This window comes from Crassostrea angulata, chromosome 9 (assembly GCF_025612915.1).
Source record: "Crassostrea angulata isolate pt1a10 chromosome 9, ASM2561291v2, whole genome shotgun sequence".
NCBI lineage: Eukaryota > Metazoa > Mollusca > Bivalvia > Ostreida > Ostreidae > Magallana > Magallana angulata.
In genome coordinates, this window is record NC_069119.1 from 21,954,674 (window position 1) to 21,981,591 (window position 26,918).

A 26,918-nucleotide genomic window follows, 5' to 3' on the forward strand; every position below is an offset into this window, starting at 1 on the left:
AATGAAAATATTATAATAATAATAATAATTGCAAGTTTTTATATAGCGCTTTTAAATTGCAATGCATTTCTCAAAGCGCTTTTACAATTATTACCCCAGCAGACCTTAAAGCATTCCAGAGCCTTCTCAGTGCGGCAGCCGTTAAGGCGCTCAGACACTCACATTCTGACAATATCTTTCACTGTCTATAGCCAGGTACCCATTTTACACTTGGGTGGAGTGAGGAAATACATGTAAAGTGTCTTTCCCAAGGACACAACGTCGACCTGCCGCGGCCAGGATTCGAACCCACTTTGAATTTAAATATTTTGTTTATTCCTATCCCCATGCATGCTCTGGGTGTATCCATGGGAGATGGGTGCATTAATGTGGTTGAACAATTCCTCCCATTACTAGCGAAAACACACCACAAACGTGTTAAACTTAGGGCATGCTTAATTAAGCTTTACTTGGTGTACACCGGTATACACTGGTGTAAAAATTTTGTATTGTATATCAAGTCCTTTCAATAGTGTAGTGTACATGGTGTAGGGAAGTTAAGAATAAATATGACGGAAAAGGGTGCAGATTTATCAAAGAATCTGCTGTTCTGCGACAATTAATAGGTTTTTTGTGATATAAATGCAATAAAATAAACACACATTTCAAATTTAATGACTTTCATACAAACGACAACTTTTATGTGACTTCTAATCTGTTACATTACTTAAAATCATTTTCCAAGTTTCCATCATAACATTCGTCCGCCATATTGGTTTCAGTGCTACACCCAACAACACATGCCCCTGACTCGGTGTAGAAAAGTGTACACCTTAATGCTACACCTTTGCACCTGATTTACAAAAGTGTACACGGTGTACACCTTTTGGTAAAATCAAGCGTGCCCATCAGTTATAATGTTTTATAAATTCTCTTTATCCAGTGACATACATTACACATTTAGACAATAGGTGTAGGCAAATATAAGTTTTATATTGAAAATGAAATGTAACTTTGATCTCGTGAATTCTTATATAAGTCTGCTCTATGAGAAAATTCAAGTTACATGTCGTAATTTTAACCCCAATATTTTAAAAAGAACAATGTATCTTTAGCGATTTACATGAAATGAATTCCCAGTTAATCATGTTGACAATATTTGTCAAAGTCTCTTCTGAATTAAGAACCTGTTGTTCTTCTCCAAGGAATTTGTTAAATATAGCCCGAAATTTGGCTCAGACAGCTGCTTGCTTTGATTGAATTAGGAGGAACTTAAGGTGGAATATCCCTCCGATATGAGAGATAACTTCTGTAGAAGATAATCTCACTCGTTTCTGTTAACTCACAATTATTAAGGCATATAACAACAAGGGAGGCGGTGCTGGGCCCCAATATATGTTGGAAGACGACATTTATATTCTAAGATAGAAAAAGAAAATTTAAAACGGAACGATCGAACTGAACATCAACTTTTAGCAGGTGGAAAAAAAGTAAAGATTGAAAACTTTTACAAAAAAATTGCAAGAAGCAAATTATATTGATCAAATTTTTATGAGGCAATATCTGCATGAATATCCCCCTCCCCCATATGGATTAATTTAAACAAGATATCTGTGAGCCAATGCTCACTAGTGATACCCCCGCTCTGATGTGAATATGCAAAATAAGCAAAGTCGACATTTAACAGAAAGCTGGCATCCAATTGGTACAGAAATATATCCCACAATATGGCATGCCTAAACAAATAGTGTGTTAAAATTTCAAGCATCTGCGATAAATAGCTGCTGAGAAATCTTTGAGGAAAATTTGTTTGAAAATTTTGGTTAAAAAAAACAAAGTCATTATTTAACAGGAAGTTGACGTCCGATTGATACAAAGATATATCCCACAATATGGCATGCCAAAACAAATAGTGTGTTAAAATTTCAAGTATCTGCGATATATAGCTGCTGAGAAATCTTTGACGAAAATTTGTTTGAAAATGTTGGGTAAAAATAAACAAAGTCGTCATTTGACAGGAAGTTGACGTCTGATTGGTACAAAAATACATCCCACGATATGGCATGCCTATACAAATACTGTGTGAAAATTTCAAGCATCTGCGATAAACAGTTGCTGAGAAATCTTTGACGGAAATTTGTTTGAAAATTTTTGCTAAAAATAAACAAAGTCGTCATTTAACAGGAAGTTGACGTCTGATTGGTACAAAAATATATCCCACGATATGGCATGCCTATACAAATACTGTGTAAAAATTTCAAGCAACTGCGATAAACAGTTGCTGAGAAATCTTTGACGAAAATTTGTTTGAAAATTTTGGTTAAAAAATAAGCAAAGTCGTCATTTAACAGGAAGTTGACGTCCGATTGGTACAAAATTATATCCCAAGATATGGCATGCCTTAACAAACACTGTGTTAAAATTTCAAGCATCTGCGATAAATAGTTGCTGAGATAAATGCGACAGAAATTTTTGTTACGGACAGACAGACGGACAGACAGACGGACGGACGGACAGACAGACACACAAGGGTAAAACAGTATACCCCCTCTCCTTCGGAGCGGGGGTATAAAAATACAAAAAAACTAAATTTTATGTACTAGTTTGAAACTTATAACATTTTAAATGTTTAAAATTGAATAAGGGTTTTCTATTCTGAGAGAGCAGATATGGGACAACAAAACTTAAAACAAGAGGCCCATGGGCCACATCGCTCACCTGAGGAACAATAGGTATGATAAAGTCAGCTTAATGGAGTCATAATACAAACAATCTGGACAATGTACAATAATACATGTAGATCCTGTATAAATAAAATCCATTTTTCCCCCTTGGAACTCGGATAGCCCTGATTGCTGCCAATATTTACAAGAGCAGACTTTAATCACCGCTCCTGCACATATATAGGGACTCAATGTTACGCAGGGAGGGATGACCGCACACCTACGCTACTCAACAGGTTCCAACGTTAACGCAAGCAGGGATGACCGCACACTTGCGCCAACAGCTCAACCTAATGCAAGCAGGGAGTGCCACACACTTGTGCTAGAAAGGCCTGAACACCAGCAGGGATGACCATACAAAGCACCACCACCGCAACCACCACCAATACAAGCAGGTATGACTGCACACTTGTATTAATGCGATACAGGGCAGGAATGACCGCACACTCTGTATCGAAGATTAGATAGAGCAGGGATGTCCACACACTCAATCTATTAGTACCTGTTCAAATTTAACCCCAAACAGTCGCTCTTCATAATGCTATAGACACTGTCCCTATATATGTGCCGGCCTAAAATAATTCATAGTATCTAAAAATTGGAAATCAAAAATAAACAAACTAATCCGGCCTAACCCAAAACTTCTTATGCAGAACAACTTATATACATTAAAGTTTTATTATTGTATAAAAATAATCATCACAATAATTGGTTAACAGTGGATGCATTAATTAAAATAATCAAGAATCAATAAATCAAGGGCAATAACTCACTACAGTAATACAAAAAGATTCTAATGAAAAAATAGCTGCCTGCTTCAATTTTATAGTCATATCAAATGTTGAGTATTGCAGTTCTCAAAAAGATCCTTTACAATTGTTTATATATGGGATATTTAGCTACATCAAACTCTGAACCTTCTTGTGAGACCGAAGAATTGTCCTGGAGCCAAAGTCTTAACAATTATAAAGAATCATCTTGCTGATTAGTTTCTGAGAAGAAGATTTTTAAAGATTTACTCTATATATTTCTATGTAAAACTTTAACACCCCCCCCCATGTGGCCTCACCCTACCCCCAGGGATCATGATTTTCACAACTTTGAATCTACACTACCTGAGGATACTTCCACATAAGTTTCAGCTTTCCTGGCTGATTAGTTTCTGAGAAGAAGATTTTTAAATATTTACTCTATATATTCCTATGTAAAACTTCGACCCCCCCCCCCATTGTGCCCCACCCTACCCCCAGGGATCATGATTTTCACAAATTTGAATCTACACTGCCTGAGGATGCTTCCACACAAGTTTCAGCTTGCCTGGCTGATTAGTTTCTGAGAAGAAGATTTTTAAAGATTTACTCTATATATTTCTATGTAAAATTTTAACACCCCCCCCCCAATGTGGCCTCACCCTACCCCCAGGGATCATGATTTTCACAACTTTGAATCTACACTACCTGAGGATGCTTCCACACAAGTTTCAGCTTTCCTGGCTGATTAGTTTCTGAGAAGAAGATTTTTAAAGATTTACTCTATATTTTCCTATGTAAAACTTCGACCCCCCCTTGTGGCCACACCCTACACCCAGGGGTCATGATTTTCACAACTTTGAATCTACACAACCTGAGGATGCTTCCACATAAGTTTCAGCTTTCCTGGCTGATTAGTTTCTGAGAAGAAGATTTTTAAATATTTACTCTATATATTCCTATGTAAAATTTCATCCCCCCATTGTGCCCCACCCTACCCCCAGGGATCATGATTTTCACAAATTTGAATCTACACTGCCTGAGGATGCTTCCACACAAGTTTCAGCTTTCCTGGCTGATTAGTTTCTGAGAAGAAGATTTTTAAAGATTTACTCTATATATTTCTATGTAAAATTTTAACACCCCCCCCCCCTCCAATGTGGCCTCACCCTACCCCCAGGGATCATGATTTTCACAACTTCGAATCTACACTACCTGAGGATGCTTCCACACAAGTTTCAGCTTTCCTGGCTGTTTAGTTTCTGAGAAGAAGATTTTTAAAGATTTACTCTATATATTCCTATGTAAAATTTCGACCCCCCATTGTGGCCCCACCCTACCCCCGGGGGTCATGAATTTCACAACTTTGAATCTACACTACCTGAGGATGCTTCCACACAAGTTTCAGCTTTCCAGGCTGTTTAGTTTCTGAGAAGAAGATTTTTAAAGATTTACTCTTTATATTCCTATGTAAAACTTCAACCCCCCATTGTGGCCCCACCCTACCCCCGGGGGTCATGAATTTCACAACTTTGAATTTACACTACCTAAGGATGCTTCCACACAAGTTTCAGCTTTCCTGGCTCTCTGGTTCTTGAGAAGAAGATTTTTTAAAATATCTCGAAATTTTTCATTAATTTCTAATTATCTCCCCTTGAAAACGGGTGTGGTCCTTAATTTTCACAACTTTGAATCCCCTTTGCCTAAGGATGATTTGTGCCAAGTTTGGTTGAAATTGGCCTAGTAGTTCTTGAGAAGATGTTGAAAATGTGAAAAGTTTACGGACGGACAGACGGACAGACAGACAGACAGACAGACGGACAGACGGACGACAGACAAAATGTGATCAGAATAGCTCACTTGAGCTTTCAGCTCAGGTGAGCTAAAAACAAACAATATTGCATTTTATTCAAGACAGAGAACATATCAATTTAACTGGAAGATCATTCATTTGATCCCCTTTAAGAGTTTTAATAATTAAAATGTTCAGATTTACATTTGTAGCATTTCTAAAACATATCGATCCTTTTACTATTAGCTTATCTTTTCTGAAAAATTAGAAACTTTGGCAATGTATTATGTACTGTATGTAAATTAAAACCTTTAATAGTCTATTATAATAAAAGAAAGATAACTCTTAATTGCTATTGATATTGACTTTGATGAAAATCAATATGAATTTTTTTGAAAAATACAGGTATATGGAAAAATTAATAGCAGCGGGATATTACACTTTAATCTCCTGCTTGCTTCAGATTTTCACTTTGGACAATCCTTCCAACTCCCCATTTCTCAATAAACGACTGATACGATAATTATTATTGTAAAGAAACTATCTTACATGTACTTCACAGAAATATATATAACATCAGGTGCCTCTGTCATGGTAATTAAAATGTTTATTTATTAATATCATTAATATTACTATATTTTAAGAAAAAAATTCAGGTTATAGCAAGAGGTACTGTGACTTCGTCATGGTGAGTATTTTATATTAAAACTATAATCTGCTTCAAAAATCTCTTTTTATATGGAGAAAATACATTATTTTAAAGCAATATGAGCTGCAATTTTCATGTTGAAATTTTTTTTTATAAAAAGATATTTTCTACTAAAATGAAAAAAAAAATATCATAGTTTTAAAATTTCTGTTAGCCATATTTTTGTGGGAAAAGCCGTGAAGAAGTTTTAATTGGAGCAAAATTGAAATATTGTCGTCCTATACAAAAATTGATCTGCTATCATAAAAAATTCAAATTGCTATCATATGATAGCAATTTGAATTTTTTATGATAGCAGATCAATTTTTTTCCTTAGAAGAGATATCTTTCTTCTGACAAAAATTGCTGATTTTTTCATATCTTATTTATCATAAAAGTTTAAGTTACATGCAGATTTATCATACTAGCAGGTTTTTGCAGCAAAATAAAAATCTAAAAAATACAGCTCATATTGCTTTAAAACATTTCAATGGATAACGAAAAAAGGCCTGATTTGATCTGAATTAACTAATTTAATTTATCACTTGCAAGAAGATTAGATAAATTTACATAAGGGCAACGTTAAATGATGCACTGTGCAATTTTAGTAGAAACTGATTCAGAGCTTTAAATAGTATAAAAACGTAAAGAATTAAGGCAGAGAACGACAACAAGTCAGATAAGAGAAGCTCACTGTCACTGATAATATACTGCATGTATGTCTGTCACGGTTTCTCCTTTTCTTCAATTTTTGTTTTTATTGATAAATTGGTTTTCACAATTATTTTCATGTCGAACTATAATTTCATTAATAAAATTAAAAAACAAGAGGCCACATCGCTCTCCTGCATTAGAGTTCCTTGTTACATTCTATTTCATAGCATATGCTACCGGTATTTCTATTTTAAACTTAATTTGAACCCCTTCTGGGGCCCCAGTATTAGTCCAGAGTTTATGGTTGGCTTTAACAATTTATAGAATCTACACTATTTGAGGATCCTTGCATAGTAATCTCAAAAACTGTAGCATCGTAGTTCTCCAAAAAAAACTTCTTAAAACATTTGGAAGATATATTTTTATGTTAAACTTTGAACCCATCTTGGGGCCCCAGTATTAGTCCAGTGGTCACAGCTTTATTTATTTAGAATCTACATTTGGATAGAAATCTCACAAATTGAAGCAAATTGTAGTTCTCCATAAAAAGATTCTAAAATATTTTCCCTCTATATTTCTATGTTAAACTTAATTTGAACCCCTTCTCACCTGGGGCCCCAGTATTAGATCAAGGGTCACAGGTTTTATAATTTAGAATCTACGCTATTTTAGATTGCTTACATAGTAATCTGACAAATTGAAGCATTTTAGTTCTTGAGAAGGAGATTTTGAAACATGTTCAATTTATACTTCTACGTTAAACTTTGTACTCATCTTGGGTCCCCAGTATTAGTCCAGGGGTCATTTTTTTTTAAAAATACATGTATTGAATCCAAGGTAGTAATCTCACAAATTGTAGCTCTCGAGAAGAAAGGTTTTAAACATTTTTCCTATTTACTTCCACGAATGTCTCTTGGTACCCCATTATTAGCTCGTGGGTCAAGTTTTTACCAATTCAGAATCTACAATATTTCTCTGTTAACTTTGAACCCCTTCCGGGGCCCCCAATATTAGTCTAGGGGTCAAGGCTTTCACAATTCAGAATTTTCACAATTTGAGTATGCTTGAATAGTAATCTCACATATATAAGTATTGTAGTTCTCCAGAAGATTTTTAAACATTTTTCCTCTATATTTCTATATGTTAAACTTTGAACCCCTTCTAAGGCACCACTATTAAATCGAGGGTTAGGGCTTTCATAATTAAGAATTTTCACTACTTGAGGATCATTGCTTAGTAACCTCACCAACTGTGACATTGTAGTTCTTAAGAAGAATAAAATTTTTAAACATGTTTCCTATAAATGTCTACCTATATTAAACTTTGAACCCCTCTTGGTGCCCAGGTATAGGTCCTGGGGTCACAATTTTAACACATTAGAATCTAAAATAGCCAAGGATGTATTTACGGATATAACAAAGTAAATCCATTGGTCCTTAAAATTAGGACTTCGCTATAACCAAGTTTTTACTGTAGTTCTTGAGAAGAAGATTTCTAAAACATTTTTTTAAACATGTTTAAACATGTTTAAATTTGAACCCCACCTGGAGCCCCAGATTTGGTCCGGAGGTCATGATTTTTACAGTTTACAATCTTCACTATATATATAAAAGCCTTTGTGTAAAAATTGGCATTTCTAGTGCAGTGGTTCTTGAGAAGAATATTTTTAAACATTTTTTCCAATGTATTTCCATCTTAAACTTTCAACCCCGCTTGGAGCCATAGTTTTGGTCCAGGGTTCACAATTAATTTTACAATTTATCATCTTCACTATATATACAAGCTTTCGTGTAAACATTGGCATTTCTAGTACAGTGGTTCTTGAGAAGAAGATATTTTTAAAGGCATGCACCCTATTTTCACTGTTTTGTTATCATCTCCCCTTTAAAAGGGGTTTAGCCCCTTTTTTTTTAACAATTTAGAATCCCCTTATCATAACGATGCTTTGTACTAAGTTTAACAAAATTTGGCCCAGTGGTTTTAGAGAAGTGAAAAATGTGAAAAGTTTACAGATGGACAGACAGACAGACCGACGACGGACAAAGGATGATCAGAAAAGCTCACTTGAACTTTCCGTTCAGGTGAGCTAAAAAACAATACAAGTTTTCTGTTATGAAATTTTATCACTATCTATCTTGTCAGAGTAAAGGAAATGACTGAAAATAGTTTACAGGAATTTGCAATGCAAACAACATGAAACAGTTACTACAGTGTTAAGTTGAAACTGTTACTACAGGGATGGTTATATATGTTGAAAAACAAGCAAAGTGAATAAAGGGTTTAAACGAATTCTGGTAGAAAATATGGTTATCAGTTCTGTCAACTTCTCCTTATAAAAAAGGGATGTGTTATTAAACAAAAAATGAAGGACTATTTGTGCATTTTGATTTCAGTTGTTCTTCACTGACATGCATGCATGTGTTTTTATCAAGAAAACCAGCAGAAATTAATTGGAAAGGAGCCAGGGACATAATATAGTACCGGTATATTGAATTTATGTTTACAAAACTGTATATGCACACTTACAAAAGATAACGGTATCTGTTACAAGACCTGCTGGTGCTGCGATGATGATGATGATGATGATGATGGGTTGATGATGATGATGATGGGTTGATGACGATGTGACGACGATGATGAAGTGGTTAACTTCCTTCATTCAACATCTTTATTTGATGTAAAAACAAAAATTTAGAACATTAATTTTCACAAAATCTTAATTAGTATACTGTGGAATCATTTAAATTCGTGGGGGCCAATTTTCGTGGATTATGACTTTTTTGCTCATTCGTGGGGATGTAATTTCGTGGATGCGTTGCCTACTGTTTCAGTAACAAAGATAACTCTTTCTAAAACTTTTTTCGATGAGGATTTAAATTCGTGGGACAGGGTTACCCACGAATTCCACAAAAATTGGGCCACCACGAATTTTAATGATTCCACAGTATGTTAAAAAATAGTTTGAAAATTATAAAATAATTTCATACGGTATTGTAAGATAAATTGTTTTAATACCAATACAATATATTAAATACTATCTTGCATCCTACGATACTATACAATACATATCACTTTCGATATCACTTTTTGTGTCCGAGGTCGATATAACTTGACATGGGTCCATATAACCACATATTAAGTGCAATAAAGTCAATAATTATTATAGTTATATTAATTAATATAATCACTCAGAGTAAAGTTAGGCCTATGGCTAACAAAAAGTTTGTTTATAAATACAGAAAAGTTAATGAATTGTACATTACGACGTTAACCATAATATGCAATCCTTTAAAATACTTAACGCATTAATTACGAAATCAAGCTATCACCAGATTTTAAACAACGAGAATTAGAGATTACTTGTCATATAGATAAACGGATTATGATTGAATGAAGAACATTTTGCACATTATTATTTTTGATATTCTGTATTTAATAACTCTTGTTGATAAATTGTCTTTACAATTGTACCTATTTTTGTTGATATTGCCAAGTTGTGCAACATCATATTCCACAAATGCGCTTTTGCGTCGATATAGTAAAAGAACGAATGTCACGTGGTGTACTTTCAGCATATGAAAATGACAAAAATCATTGTCTTATATAACATAATATTATATATCATACAATACCATATCATATGATTTAATAATATACATAACAATATATTATATGAAACAATATCATGAGATAAAATGATAAATAAAGTACGCACAATATCATATTATACAATATTGTATCATAATGATAATTAGGGTGGGGATCTCAACATTTATTAAAAAATTCAAAGGAGGAGGTGGTTGGATGGGGGGGGGGGGGGGGTAAAGACAACTTGTGGGGCCATGTACTTAATACCATTCCATAAACTTTACTACCATCTGATACAACATAATACAAAAAACATGAATATATATGGTTTAATGGTCTGATCTCAAAAGTTTTCAAGATATATTTAGTAATTCTCTGTTTTATGGGGTCAGAACAATCCCAAAGGGTCATGACCTACATAACATTTAATGTGCCATAATACATTAGGAACAAACAAGAGGCCCAGGGGCCACATCGCTCACCTGAGCAACAATTGCCTTAAGGGCATTGGCAACGTTCCTGGTTTATCCACAATTTTTTTTAAGGATTCCTTTATAGGTTGATATGTATATAAAAAGACATTTACCAACACATAAAACCACTCTTTCCATCGTATCTTGAGAAATAATTTAAATTTTATATATTTCTCATTTCACATTGATTTCAATGAAATAGAGGGAAAAATTAGCAAAAATTTTTTTTTAAAGGAACAATTTTTTAATAAGTGAGATATCTGATTTGTTTTTCATTATTCAACATTGTTGTTAATAGATTTTCTATGATATCCAGCTGAAAATTTTATAAATAGATTTATATATGAAAAGTATGCACCAGAAAATGCCATTTTACTCTTTTAGAGTTACTCCCCTTGATTTTTTTTCTGTTGCACACACACACTAAAAAAATAAAAAGATAAAAAAATGTTTAAACAATATCTTTAATCACAAACATCTTTAATGTAAGAGCAAAGGTTTCCAATGATTTTTTTATTGCTTGTTACTCTTGGTTTCCCTTCACAAGTGTTCTCGGAGAGCAATCGCAATACACCATGCTGAGAGTCTCTTTTATAAGCCAGTAACAGGTGGGAAAAAGAGAGTCCTGACTTCGCAATGCGTGTCATTATCATTTTAGAAATAACTTTATTGTTCACTAAGCACATTAGGGAGGAAGAGTTTTTTTGCACCATTTCATGATAATGAAGTAGACTAATGTACGAATCAAATGAAAAGCTGTGTTGAAGTAAAATGTGTTCTGAAAAATTCTGTGAAGTAAGAAGTTGTAGTAGAGCTTTTGCATCAGATGCTGCATCATGTGCATTATAGTCAGTTTGAATGAAAGATTTGACCAAGTCAGTTTGCTTGTATGAGCAAAGTCCAGGCCTTTCTTTTCTAAAGAGTGAAAGTGTGTCAACAAATCCTTGAATAACTTTCCCTGCATCACCATTCATGTCATTTGTGATCAAAGCACGACAAAAAGCATTAGCGTCAAATCTAGCATTATGAGCCACTAACACAACAGGTTTATGAATTGAAGAAAGCCACTGTAAAAAGTTGGTAAGTCCTTCAGATGTGGATGTTGATGGAACAGGTTCGCCTTCCTTGTACATTTGGCTCCCAGCAACGGTAAGACCAGTCAGAGCAATCGCACTGGTTGAAATCCTTTTAGAAGGCAGGAGATACTGGCTGTAGCTTTTGTCGTGTATGTAGGCTGCTCCAATCTGAGTAATTTCAGAATCATTACCTGTAATCACAAAATAAAATTGTGTTTCATGAAAAAGTATGAATATATTATAAAGATATTGAATAAGGTTGAGTGCAACATTGTTTTTATTTGCCCCTGAGGGATGAAATATTGCCAAACAAGAAGCGGAGGGCAATGTATTTGTCCCAAGGGGGCTTATATTATCAATGTTGCCTGAAAACACAGTCATTATATGAAGAAAGAAACCAAATATCAAGAAAGGATAATTATAATTGAGAAATAAATTTTATGATTTAGATTATCATTTTATAAACAAACTTATTTCTAACATACCAAGTCCTGTAGTTTCAAGATCAAATGACACATAAGCATATTCCACTCCAGGTATCAGTTCTTTGCAAGTTTGTTCAGTTTGCGGTGGAGGTATTTCACAAATATCATCAGAGCATATGTTGTTATTCATATCAACTGCTGTCTCATATGATTTTCCCTCTCTTACTTCACAAGTTTTCTGGTGATTACTTTGCTGCTCCTTTTTTTCCCTTCTTCTCTTTTTGAACTGTATTGTGCTTTCTCTTTCTCTTGCTTTCTCCCTTTTTCTGTCATATTCCTCTGAAATCTTTTTGGTTATTTCCCCAGGAGATAACATCACAGATTGACACACCTGGAATGAATATATTTTTCCATGATAAATACATTACAAATCAATAACTCTTTCAATAAAATGTATAAAAAAGGTGTAGTTATTTTGATTTTACTGTGTGTGTGAGTGTGTGTGTATATACTTGTATATGTACTTACATCAGTCACATATCCATAGCCAATGTTCTTTTGCGCAATGGCTGCTGCAACTCGATAGTCATTGCTTTCTGATCCAGAGAAGAAATTGGTTTTAGGAGCCTTGCTGGAAATGGCATTGTTGAGACTCTCATTAGCCTGAGAACTCCCTAGATGGGTTAACTTATCAGCATCACTGGAATATTTATGCAGCAGATCCATAAGGGTGATCTTCAACTTTTCATCGCAAAGGTACCTGCTGTAAGGAAGATGTTTTGGCTTGTACTTCAATGGATTCTGCAAATATCCACACCATGAACCACAATATGAATGATCTCCAAAGACATGTTTTCCCAGTGCTAATAAATTTTTCTTCATTTTTTCTGTATCCTCCTGATTTTGTGATACACAGTATCGAAAACACTTTGATATGTGTGAAATTGTTTTTGGTGTGAGTTCCCTGAAGTTTTTGGCTTTTCTGATGTCATAAAGTTTATTTGTAAAGTCTTTCAGAAGGTGATTTCTGTCGCACTGCTTTTTCAGGTCCGCTTTCACTTCTGAACGAGCTTTAGATATCGTTGTAGAGTCATTGTCCATGATGATCGTTCCAACACACACGTCATTGCTCTCTAGATTTTTCAACATAGATATACACATGTCTGATTCCATAGCCTTGGAGCTACCTTCCCAGTTCTTTCTACAATCATGTTCTTTTACATCACATCCTTTCTTCAATGCGCTGTCACACTTTCTACAGTATTTATTCCTTGTTGAAAATGCAATGCATTTACCAGTCTTATGTCCAATGAAGGCAGCATGGCCTGGAAAAAAGAAATGCAGTATATATATATATATATATATATATATATATATATATATATATATATATATATAAGTCTATCTAGGTGATTCCCCATTATACACCTTTTATTGCTAATAGTAATTGTATATGTTTACAATTTACATTGGTAAAATGTATACATCCTGATAAGTAGATTGGTATATTTTACCTATTATATTATAAGAGCAATATTATTATTTACCAGATAAGCTACTGTAGGATTTGCCAGATCCACGCTTTTGCCAGCCACCATCAAACGATGCAGATATTGAAGATTCTCTAAAATACAAAATGTATAATAAATATATGATCTTGTATATATATATACCGAATCACATATACATCTTATTTTGTGCAACATTTACCTCAGTCATGTATAAAAAGCACTTTTCAATATATAGATGATTATTTGAGAATATTTTATTTTCTAATTACTTTGTGAGATCTTTTTCTCTGACAGCAGCATCAGCACAGCTGGAACGTGCTATATCTTCAAGGGCTTCACCTATTTCTCTTTCTCTTTTCTTGAGTGTTGTTTTGGAACATGGTGGAATGCTCAGTGTCGACAATAAGTTGGACAACTTTCTTTCCCCTATACCACTGTGTAACATACCTGAAAGCAAAACAAAATGATTGTTTGAAAATAAATTAATAAGAAAGATGCAGGAGTTCTTATGATATAGTGAGGGTTTTTTTACAGGACTAAACATACTGGTATAAATCACCCAAAAAGCACTTCGTTAACATCATTATGTATTGAATGTTATAAATCATTTTTTACCTAATGCTAACTTTGTGTTGACATCCCAAGTTCTTTGTCCCTGACGTTCGTTAGGCCCACTATGTCTCTTCCCAGTTGGAACAACTGTCTTTCCATCACAAAGGGCACACCTGATGGTTAATAAACTGCCTAATCCATAACGTATCTCGTGTACCGTGTTTGTTATATTCAAAGGGACAGAAGAGTGGCAAACAGAACAGCCTTCAGAGAGTTTGTCTACAATAAACCCCAACTCCACTATTCGCCTTCCCTGCCGCCAGCTTATCTCTGTTGTATCGTTAACATTGTCAATCTGTCGATCTAAACTATCACCAGATGCGTAACTGTTCTCCTCGCTATCATCAACTACCGGTAAACACTCAGCGATGTCAGAGTCATTATCACCATGATCACACAGCTTAGATGAATATGAGTGGTCATTAATAATCTTTCTTACGTTGTTTGCTTTAAATACGTCGATTCTTTTCTTTTTGGAAGCTGAAATGAACCTGCCAGTCGATGTAGAACGATGTCGCTTCATCTCTCGAATTTTCTGTTTACCTCGGAAACACTGTTTTTATTACTCTAATAAGCTAAAGAGTTCGTGTTACGGGCGATAACTCACAATTACAAGAAAACTCAAGAACGGTAACTGAAATTCGATGTATAAAAGAAAAAATGCAGGTACGGATTTTTTATTTCCGGAAAACTTCGTTGCCAATGCCCTTAATTCTGATCAAATTAGCATTACAGTATCAAAATATCTTGACAACTGAGTACAGTAGATCTTGCTAAAAAAATTGAAAATCTGCCAATTTTTATCAACCTCTTATTTTTTGGTAAATACCAAGCCCCTTTTGTTGTTGTACCTGTAAGAAGATTTGTCTCTATTCCTATATACCCCCCCCCCCCCCCCATTTCATGGCCCCATTTTTCTCTAGGGAATCATGGTTTCATCAGACTTAAATCTGCATAACCTTTGCTTTCACACTAAGTACTGAGTTTTGAACCGAACACTTTCCCAGAATAGTTTTAAAGATTTTCTCTTTATATTCCTATGTAAAAATTCAAACCGCCATCACGGTCCCGCCCTACCACTAGGGACTGTGATTTTGCAAACTTGAATTTACACTACCCGAGGATGCCTCTACACAAGTTTAAACACTTTCTGGCCAAAATTCTTTAAAAAGAAGATTTTTAAAGATTTTCTCTATATATTCCTAAGTAAAAATTCATCCCCCATTGTGGCCTCACCCTACCCCTGGACTATTATTTAAACAAACTTGAATCTATATGATCTGGGGATGCTTCCACTCAAATTTGGGCTTTCCTGGCCTAATAATTTTGAGAAGAAGACTTTTAAAGATTTTCTCTATCTATAAAAATTCATCCCCCATTGTGACCCCGCCCTACCCCCAGCGACCATGATTTGAACAAACTTGAATCTACACTTCCTAAGGATGGTTACATGCCAATTTGAGATTTCTTGGCCAAATATTTTTGAGAAGAAGATTTTTAAAAGATTTTCTCAATATATTCCTATGTAAAACTTGATCTCCCAATTGTGGCCCCACCCTACCCCCGGGGATCATGATTTGAACAAACTTGAATCTACACTACCTGAGGATGCTTCCATTTCAATTTGAGCTTTTCTGGCCTAATAGTTTTTGAGAAGATTTTTAAAGATTTTCTCTATATATTCTTATGTAAAACATGATCCCCCTATTGTGGCCCCACCCTACCCCCGGGGACCATGATTTGAACAAACTTGAATCTACACTATCTGAGGATGCTTCCACTCAAATTTGAGCTTTCCTGGCCTAATTAGTTTTTGAGAAGACTTTGGCTCAGGTGAGCTAAAAAAGGTTAAGTTTACAATACAATAAGTTGTTAAAGTTGGTTTCTGGAAGAAGAGACTTTGAAAATTTTCTTAATAAATATTGAAATTTTTTAGTTTTTTAATCTTTAGTTTTTAAGATCTGTGTACAAACATAGAATCGTGAGCAAATCTCTGTATCTTGCTTATAATATAATTAACTTGCTCAAATATGGTTAGTAAATAGAAATTGTAAACAATTAAAACACAAGAAACATGCACTATAACAAATAAAGAACACAATTTATTTTTTCGAAATGAATCATATATATATACATGTACATGTATATACCTAGTAGACATATTTCCGACAGCGATATCAAACTCTATTTAAACTGAATAAACTCGAGAAAATGCCGAGCATCTCAACAAAACCTATTGCATTAATATACCATTACGCAAAATATAATGCCGAATTACCGATAGAATGAATTGTATTTCAGTACTTTTTTGATACATCAGATTTTGCTTAATTTGCGCAGGTAAACAGTTAACTGTTTGATTTACCGAAGTCTCTGTTTGATTTGATACGTAAAAATCACGAAATACAGACGATAGTTCCCAGGTTACAAAGCATAAATAATGAAAACGAAACGAAAATCAGAACAAGCTAACACCAACGTCATGTGTGAAAACTGTCAACGCATTGAAATATTTAGCCTCAATTTACTTCACAAAATCGGCACCAATATATTTTGCATGTTTCAAAAATTTCCCTTCATTCGCGAACTGTTGCACAACAAGCAAATTCATCATAGTCAGATCGACCCTTTTTCGTATAATGTCATGGCTGCTTTAAACAAAGAACCTCGTTTTAGATGTATGGAATACGAGTCTTGGTAAAATGGGTACGCAAACCCGGGCCTTGGCAAAATAAAAGCCGGGGCAGATCGGCAATCGTCAATTCCAAATACGCATTATTTTGCAGCAATATTTACAGCAAATATAAATATACTGGTCCATCAAATATCCTGAAATTTTAATGAGATTGGCAGATTAATAACTGCCAATCTTTTGTTTTGCCCAGGCCAAGTCTTGTCTACCCATTTTACCGGATGCCGAATCCGAAGCTATTAAACTGATTGAAACACGCCTTTCCTTTATTATTATTTTCGTAATAACTCAGATTTGAAACAGAATTAGACCTTAATTTTTGCAATTTATATTTTCCTTCCCATAAGGATAATTTATGCTAAACTACGTTGAATTGGAATCAGTAGTTCTTGAGAAGAAGATTTTTAAAAATGCACCCCCCTTTTTCTACAGTTTCAAGGTTTTCTCCGCTTTGGATACAGATCGGACTTTTATTTCTGCAATTTATATTCGCCCTCCCATAAGGATGCTTTGTGCCAAATTTGGTTGAAATTGGATAAGCGGTTTTAGAGAAGAAGTTCAAAATGTAAAAAGTTTACAGACGGACAGACAGACGGACAGACGGACGGACAGACGGACGGACGGACGGACGACGGACAAAAAGTGATCAGAATAGCTCACTTGAGCTTTCAGCTCAGGTGAGCTAAAAACAGATAGGATGAAATAGTTTTCCAGATACTTTGTCATTTTCAGGTTTGGAAAGGGGTGAGGATGTCCCCAGGGGCATGCAGATCAGCAGAATTGGATAGAATGATGACTATAGGGCACCTGCAGAGTGGGGCCCCAATTAAGTTGTTAATAGTTACAAAATCAATCTTAAAAAAATATTGATTCTATGTTTTATTCAGAAGTGTCTATATTTTTAAAACGATTAACAAATTAATCAGCCAAAATGAGTTATAAATAACCGATTGGCATTCCTAGTATAATGTCACATCTTTCTATATACATGCATATATATTAACATGTATATTTGTTAACAATAAGGATTAAATGCACAAATTTCATGAGTCATTAACCTTAACATACCACATGTACACATGTGTCTCTTCACTCTCTTCACAAAAAAGAATATTAGGCAAAATAAAAGAAAATTACGGTACACCAACATTAATTTAACTCTTTTTCTACTACTGGTGTGTGCTGATGGGGTAGGGGGTTTAATTGAAAAAAAAGCTGCAGCATCATGCCTTCATTCTCACTAGAATTGTATCTGATCCACACATCCTGGGTTTATAAAGACCCTATTTCCCCTACCTATAACTCATATAACATGATAAGTTTCTACAAATTTAATATGAAATGTTACTGGGTCAATTCAATAATCATGTAAGACTGACAAATGAAAAAATAACTTTTGCAATTAAAACTGTACAAGTGCAATAGGAATTGAGTTAACGATGATAAACTTAAATTATTTAATATGCTGGCAATCTAATTAAAATTAGACGTTCTGAATCCGCTATCCCTTCTCCGTTTGAGTAGGGGATTCAGAACGTCTAATTTTAATTAGATTGATATGCTGGCAAAGGGATATATCACTTTTTTAGAAAGTAAAAGTCAAACTTAAATGTTTTGTATACCAGTGTCTCATAATACATAATTGCGCTAGAGTACTACATGTATTTTATATACCTATATCGGTCAACATCACAATGAGCACAATATGAATTCCTTTAGCTGATCACCATAAAAGAAACGTTTATTCACGTTAACTAGAAAACTGACCTGTCAGGAAGGGCCCCGCTATGACAATTAATATACAGAAGTGAAGAAAACTTTGAATTCCATCCTCTTTATATTAACAAAAATGATGAAAAATAAATGCCCGGCATAAGATGTAAAGAACTGCAATATATAGGATCTCATGATTTGTAGTTGGATATGATTTTCATCCAACAATTAAAGTGTTAAACTGAGGGGTAAAAATATAAGGGTGCAGCTCATAGAATGAGAGTTTAATATGATTACATTTAAAAAAAAAAATATGAAAATTATAAGTAACAACTGTATTTTTAAAATTTCAAGATAATTCCTGAATGTCCAAAAACTCTAAATAGTAACCTTGTATCTGCATAAAACAGAGATAACCTCATGTCTTATTAAAAAAAACTAAATTACATGTGTATTTAAAAAAGATTTAAACAGGTGTTTTATAAAATGCAAGCCTTCAGTGAATCCCAGGGGGTTAATTGTTCTGCTCTCTCATCCTTTTCTTCTAAATTTACAATAAGATTTGTTTTTTCAGAAATGACAGAATGGGGTTATTATCTGATTACCTGTTAAAATTAACAGCATTAAGGCAGAAAAAAATGAAGTAAATCATGATTAAAAAATAAAATAGTGAAAAAGGATATCTTAATATATATCTTGATTTTAGAATTCAATAAAATTATCATAAATCATTGTGTACAGTATTTTATCCAAAATAAAGTATGAATATTATATTTTAAATCCATATTTCAAAGAATGTACACAATACTACACATCATTCAAAATTGACCTTAACTTCAAAACAAAGTTCATTTGCAGACACAGGCAGTGCAGTAATTAATCTCAATGTGACAGATAAAGATAAAGCTTAGGATTTTCTTCCTGTGGAAGGTTAATTAATCCCAAAGGACAAATAATTGAACAGCAATGGTAACATTCTCAGCAGTTATCTCTCTTTGCCCATTCATTCTTATGCATAGTTAAGGAATCTACCCCACCACCCCAGCTCCAAACCAGAAGACATAGAGAACCAAACTTAGCATCAAAATATGTATTTCTGCCTACTGAACTACCATATCAAATTTGAACTTGATTGGGCAACCATAAAAAAAGTTATTAGAAAAAAACAGAAAATTTGTGGACAGAAGAGTGACAGACGGACAGACAGAAGGACGGACAGAGTGATTACTATAGGGCACCCGCAAATCCTTGCGGGGCCCTAATTAATCCTATTCTGCATATGCATGTACACCACGTGAAACCCATCTATAACCAAAGAGCCGGGTAAAACTATAGTATCCGCTAATGCAACCCTGCAGAATTCGTGTTGGGTACATAACATTTACCCGTAACATATTGTATGAAAATGTTTTTATTTTCACAACTTTACTCTTTAAAATCCCTTGCACAATTTATTAGGTAATTAACAATGTAAAGCACAAATTTTAAGGTGGTATATATTGGACACCTGCATATTGTGATATACTCCCTTTTGAACTAAACAAATAAAGTATAAAATGTAATTTTCCCCCAAAATAATGTTAGTACCTAAAAGCATAGTGCAATGGGTTAGAGCGTTAACCGTGTGTCTGTAAGTAGAGAGTTCGAATCCTGGTGGGGCTTATCAAAATTTAAAAAATTTATTTTTTAGGCAAATATAGTAAATAACATTTTAAAATTCTTAAACGGTGAAAATGTTTCAAATTTAATATAAACGTTAACTATATAATAAAAATTACACACTTTTATCTACATTAATACCTACACGTGTCCGATACCACCTTTATAAATAATTATACACATATCTTCTGTCCTAGTTGTCCTGCAGTGAAAATCGTTGCACAATTGGTCATATTTTTGCATTTTTTACAAGCTTCTTTATGCAACTACATGAACAGGGATTCATTGTTATCAAAATATGTTTATTTAGCCATGGGTAGTGGGGGGGGGGGGGTGTTAGTTTAATTTTGTTTGGAATAATTTTCTATGACATGAAATGTGAAATGTTTAGATTATTAATTAATTCACTTGCAAACAGTTCAACCCAAATTGTACATAAAGGGCAATATGTGTATTATGGGATGGGATCTCATCCTTTATGATAATTATAATTTTTAAAAAATACCAGAAATTGCATGTGGCCTTCTTCTCGACGAAAACTGCATGTTAGAAAAGAGTGCATGTCATTTAAGGGCAAACACTTGGTGCGGGTATTACTGTCTTAAATGAAATCATCTAGTTTATTTTAAACTTGGTTTATTCTCGAGGGATAAGCATTACATCTACAAAAAAAGTCATGATAATAAAATATATATGATGCGCTTTAAAATTGTTTTCTCGCAAGGAGTATGACCGACGTGTGGAATAACTTGTTTGTTGAGTAAAAGTTCATTTTATACATGTATGATTATTATTCTAATCCATTATTAATAAATATTGATTTTTGCTTTATTGTTGAACAATATCATGAGAAAGAGGAAAAGGGGTATAGATTATATATAATTATAATTAATAAGGCATTTAACTTTTGATTTAACAAGAAGAAGTTTACTTAGGCCATTAAGCTGTGTTTGGCCATTTGGATCCACGTAGGCTTATGTTTTGATAACCCCCTACAACTAATCGTCATGTTGGATACTGTATGAAATCAATTCACATTCATTTAAATGAAATTTATATCATTAATTGTTGACAAATAGATGGATTTGATGTATGATTTTTCCAAGGAAGGGGTTCCGAAAGATAAAGAAGATGGCTGATTAAGGCGTGTAAAATGCCTTTATGAGTAAAGATAACATACTTCAAAATTAAAATATCAACAAATCTGATAATTTTTTCTTTAAATTATTAAAAACAATGTATATTTAAAATAACTTCGGTTTGTAACCCCTAAATATTTTAAATGATTTAAACTAGCATATGCGTGTCAAAACCTCCAAATAGTGTCATTTTTAGAACTTCAATGCCTTTATTTTATAGAGTGGGTCTGAGCTCCATATTTTTGTCATAGTCTTACTCTAAATACGGTCTAATAGAATTTAAACCGATTTCAATCAACAAAAACATGGAGAGATAACCCACTTTACTTTTAAATATGCCATTTTGTATCCCAATTATTAAATGTTTTAAAAAAAAAAATATTACAAGTCAGTAAATTCATGGGTAAAGTCTCATATATATAGCATATGAACGTTCGTTGTGAATGAATTAGCTCAGTGGTTAGAGCACCAGTAACCTCACAGCCTTAGGGTTTTAGGCTATGGGTTCGAAACCACCAAAACCATAGATTTTTTTTTCTTATCGTTTGTTGAAATATTCCAAACTGAATATACTTAGTAATTATCCTTTTTTAAACTTTTATTATAACATATCAAATACATATAATATTTTATTTGAATTTAAATTGTATTTAATGACTTAACCAAATGGGCATTTGCGCCATCTTAATTCCCCCATCTTCTTTGTATTCCGAGTTTCCCGATCCCTTTGACCCCCCCCCCCCCTTCTTGATCTGCACACCTAATTAACAACTCTTGATTAAATAATTTAAGATCCCTGCATATCAGATTTTACATACAAAGGCAAAACAAATATTTCATGTTTGAGGCCCCCAAATACATATACGAATGAACACCAAAATAATACATTTATTTTTGACATAAATATGAATTATCACTTTTTTTTAAGTTTTAAAGTGTACCGTTTGTTTTCTGGATGACTTTTTTTCATCTTGATGTTTTACCCGAACTTAAAAACTGTACAGTACACATGTATCAGCTGCGTATACAAGTGCATTTACTATATGTTTGCTATGCATCTAATTTTATTAAATATATTGTGGGTATATGATAATCAGCCATGTAGCATCGTTTTGAAAGGGGGGGGGGGGCAAAGAAAATCAAATACAAAATGAAACTGTATCAATCATCAACATCATTATGAGGGTTGGGTTTCGTTCAAACGTATAAATTTATAAATTTAATCAAAAGATATTTTCTGTTTTGAAGACAGTGGAGGAATTGTTTCCTCCCCACAATCCTCTCCAGCTGATGCTACATGTCTGACTATAGCTAACTAAAGCAATGTAGCTTACGTGTTCTATTGATGACCCGAGTTGCATTGATATTGTCTTCCCTCAAAGGAGAATTTGTTGAATTGCCAAGATTTTCCAATCAGTTTCGACAAAGGTGGATTTCTTCTACATGTTCACGTGAAAAATTAAAGAAAAACAAAATGAATAAAGTCATGAACAGTAGCATGCATGGATCTAGAGGAGGGTGTCAGGGGAACCAGATACCCCCACCCTCAACACGGAAAAAATCCAAACCTTTTACATTTTATTTTTAAGTTAAGTTGTCAAAAATTAAGCCTTTGATCACCACAACAAACAAAACAAGTACGTACGGCATCATCACATTAAAGTACGCTAAGCTTGAATTCACCTACATAGCTTTATCTACCTATACCTACCTGAAGAAGATTTATAAATTTAAGCTACTCAATCATAATTGTTTCTGAATGAGCATTGTACAAAACGTCGCACCAAGGTACATCAATAATGTTCAAAAGATCTGGAAACAATTACTGTAAAGGGTAAAATTACATAAAGATGTCTTAATAAACCTACTTCAGGTAGGTAAATAAAGCTACATGTACAGGTATGTAGGTAATTCAAGCTACCTAGCAAAATTCAGTGATTGTACAGGACCTGCACAATTATTCTTTGGATCCCCCATGCACCTCCTTCCCCCAAAGTTTTAATCAGCTCAAGAGCCGTTGCTGGTAAAATTTAGACATGTACAGTGAAGTCTCCAATTCCGGGTCTCTCGTGTGCATTTCATGCCACCTTGTTTAAATTGAAGCATAAAAAAACTTTAAAAATACATTGATCACGAACTATAGGCCTTTCTGTCTTTGATCATTAAACGATATTCGAAAATTAACATTTACAGACTCTCCAAGAAACGAATTTAGAAATCAAGCGCTTTCGAGATGGAGATTTTCACACATCTTTGACATGCTTTTTTCATTATTTACGCTGCAGCGTGGTTGATGTGAATGTTGTGGGAGGGTGTTAATGGATGAAAAATAATGCACATGCATTCAGTTATATGTCAACAATTATAATATTCAGAACGATAACTGCTTAAATAAATTTACACCAATTAATTAATCAATCTGATGGAATTTCCCCAAATGCGGGTCACAATACCTGAAACACATTTCTCAGCTGTTTCTCTGCGGATTTACGATAACGTGAAAGAGAGAAAAGAGAGATTAATGAATAAAATGATCCATCCAACTCAGGTGTCATTTTATTTATCTTGTTTGTTAATTTTCTTAAGGTTTATTTTTCTTTTTGTCACAATGCTGACATAATGACGATTATTTCATTCTGAATCACGACTGTCATTTACCATGTTTACATTTAGAAATTGGTTCCTGTTACTTGAGTGTCAGTAGTTGTAAGTATATTTTCTGATCGGCATTGTTTTTATATGTTTATAAAAACTGTGTTCTGAGACGATTACGCGACATTACTGACACTTTGAAGTCACATGACCCGAAAATGGAGAAAATGAATCGAATTGTGAGGGAACCATGCCTTGTTGAAATGCCTCTGTAAATATTGTTACCGGGAATTTATTTTCAAAAACAAAATGAATGCTTGATAACTCACAAAATGTACTTTCAATATACATTATAGTATAAAATTTAAATAGAACTTCAACACTCCGCTTTGCAAATTATCAAAGAAACAGTCTGACGTGACCCGTATGGAAGGGAATTACCGCCAAAATGCTATGTATCTTGCTTTTATTCTCATTTTGCTTACTTCTTTATTCTTCAGTACATTTACACTTGCATGTCACTTTATTGTTTTCATATTCATGCTTATCCAATTTCACTTTGATTCTCTTTGATCCTTTATTGTTTGCTTATTTCTATGTTGCAATATCCTCTTCTTATTCGTGTAAATTCTTTCTTCTATCTCTGTTAGAAACGTGAATTCAAACACGCAAACCATAAGGCACTTTGAATAAAGACGAATACAAGTTGCATGAATTTAATGCTGCATTATGACGCCAGGCGGCAGTGTGTGCGCTACAATTGCTGCTCCCAAAGATTTATTAAAGGAAGTGAACATGAAAAAATTATCAAGGGCTCAAATTTGTCTGTTTGATGTGTATAATGATATCTGAAAACCGTTTAGACAGAGCTTTCCTCAGTAAAAAGATATACCACTTAGAATAACTAATTCTTGCAATCCATGAGCGCTGCCATATTGTTAAAATCATTACCTCCCTGCTGGGTTATCTCTAAGCATCTAAGAGAGGGCAGCACTGATGCTGCCGTCAGTGAGACACATTGCATTTTTACACACGTGTAGTAACAGGGATAAAATGCCATCATCAAAATGTGAATGGAAACTTGAAAGGAATGCAAAGAGTTGTTTTATGGAGGAAGATTTTGGATCTCAGAATGATGCATTCCCACCAGCAGTTAATGTGACATGTAACTAGAATGGAATGTCCGTGGATCAGTGTTATTGTGACCTATTTTTTCTTGCACTCGGGAATTTCTTGTTTATGAGTTTGAACATTATGTGTGCTACATAAATGAGCACACAAGGTGCGCATTGCACAGCATCCTGACTTTTAAAAAGTGTCTTAGTCCTGTTATTCTTCTGACAGCATAAACAGAACCTGCGTACATATCATCAAGATCTTATGTATAAAAAAAAAAACAAATCAGAAAAATCTCAGGGCATTTAAATAAAAAGTAACGGTAAGAAACCCCACATGGAAAATGGAATTACAATTTTATATTAATTTAAATTGAAATCTAAAAACAGCATTTTATATGTAAACACTGACTGCCACATGCATCTCCGTACAAACATCTGGAATTTGATGGTCTTATATTTCACAAATTAATTTATCTATATTCATTTTTTGTACAAATAATAAATAGTTATCTGAGGTTCATTTATAGAAATGTACTAAATCCTTGTCTTCTCATGACAGTACACAAAATTTTTCTTCACATCAAGGCATAATTTTTCTCCTCAACTTTTTCAACTCTGTACATAAACACTGGCCTAGTTCCAACATTGACCCAGTCACCAGCAGCAATGTGGCTTATCTACGTCAGAGAACAGATGCATGCTGGGGAATAATGGATTACCTCCATAAACCTTTCACTGAGAGTGTTAAATTGATAAAATCTCTTGATAGAAATAAACAAATAGGTAACAGACCTCATTTTTAAGTTTCAAAAGGCTTTTATAATTTATTAAGCAACAATTATTTTTTTCATGTTCACTTCCTTTAAAACGAAACTAACAAATGGCATAAATTTGATAAACTCGTGAAAACATCTGAAATTAAGGGCTTAGTATAGAAATATGAAATACATGTAAATATAGTCAACTTTAAACAAGCCATGATATACACAGACTCAAAAATTAAGATACTGGTTTTTTTTTTGTATACACGTACAATGCCTCCGCGCGGTTCTAAAAAAATCACAGGGGGGTGGGGGGGGGGGGGGCTGAGAGATAATTTTGTATTAATTATTTTATTGGTTAATTAAATAAGTGTGAATTTTCCATTGGGGGTGGATCTGATTTCATTCTAGATCCGCAATGCAATGTACCGTGTATATATATGCAGTAACAAATTATTTGCAAATTATTTGCATGAACGGTTAATTTTTAGAAGAGGAACATGTCATACATTGTAAGTACTTGTCGACAGGACTTAATTTTCATTTGAAGTAAAAAGAGGTGGGGTGGTGCACGGTTCTGTCCAGAGGTACCCGTGCAACATGTTGATGAAATAGAAATAAAATAAACCAAATTTAAAGATGTTTTTGAAAAACAATAAAAGGACTGGGGTACGAAATGCTTAGAATTAGCTTTTCCTGTACTCTAGTACGGGTGAAAATTATCACTTTCATGAACCACTATGTATCTCTCGTTAGGCTACAGTACTGTGTATCCCTGATTAATAATTCCGGGTTAAAAACTTAAAAACTACAGGTTTTAAAATATCACTTATTTTTCTAAAAGTTTTGAACTTGTGATATGAAAAAAAAGTTTGGTGCATGCGATTTTATATTCTTGCGATTCGGCACAGAACGGTGGAATCGCAGAAGTAAATATACGTATACGCAGTAAAATTAACGAATCTGAGTACATG

At 33.8% G+C, this 26,918-nt stretch overlaps 1 protein-coding gene and 1 pseudogene across 1 annotated transcript; both read right to left on the reverse strand.

The window, feature by feature from the left end:
• LOC128162531 (uncharacterized) overlaps positions 1-26,918 on the reverse strand; it is a 48,951-nt pseudogene that overhangs the window by 20,550 nt on the left and 1,483 nt on the right.
• On the reverse strand, positions 11,092-22,789 carry LOC128162530 (uncharacterized). Its single transcript, XM_052825763.1, has 6 exons — positions 14,274-22,789; positions 13,928-14,105; positions 13,695-13,771; positions 12,676-13,472; positions 12,208-12,538; positions 11,092-11,913 (listed from the first exon to the last, which is right to left on the reverse strand). The coding sequence occupies exons 1-6, from the start codon at positions 14,791-14,793 to the stop codon at positions 11,111-11,113; spliced, it is 2,706 nt and encodes a 901-aa protein (XP_052681723.1). The 5' UTR covers positions 14,794-22,789; the 3' UTR covers positions 11,092-11,110.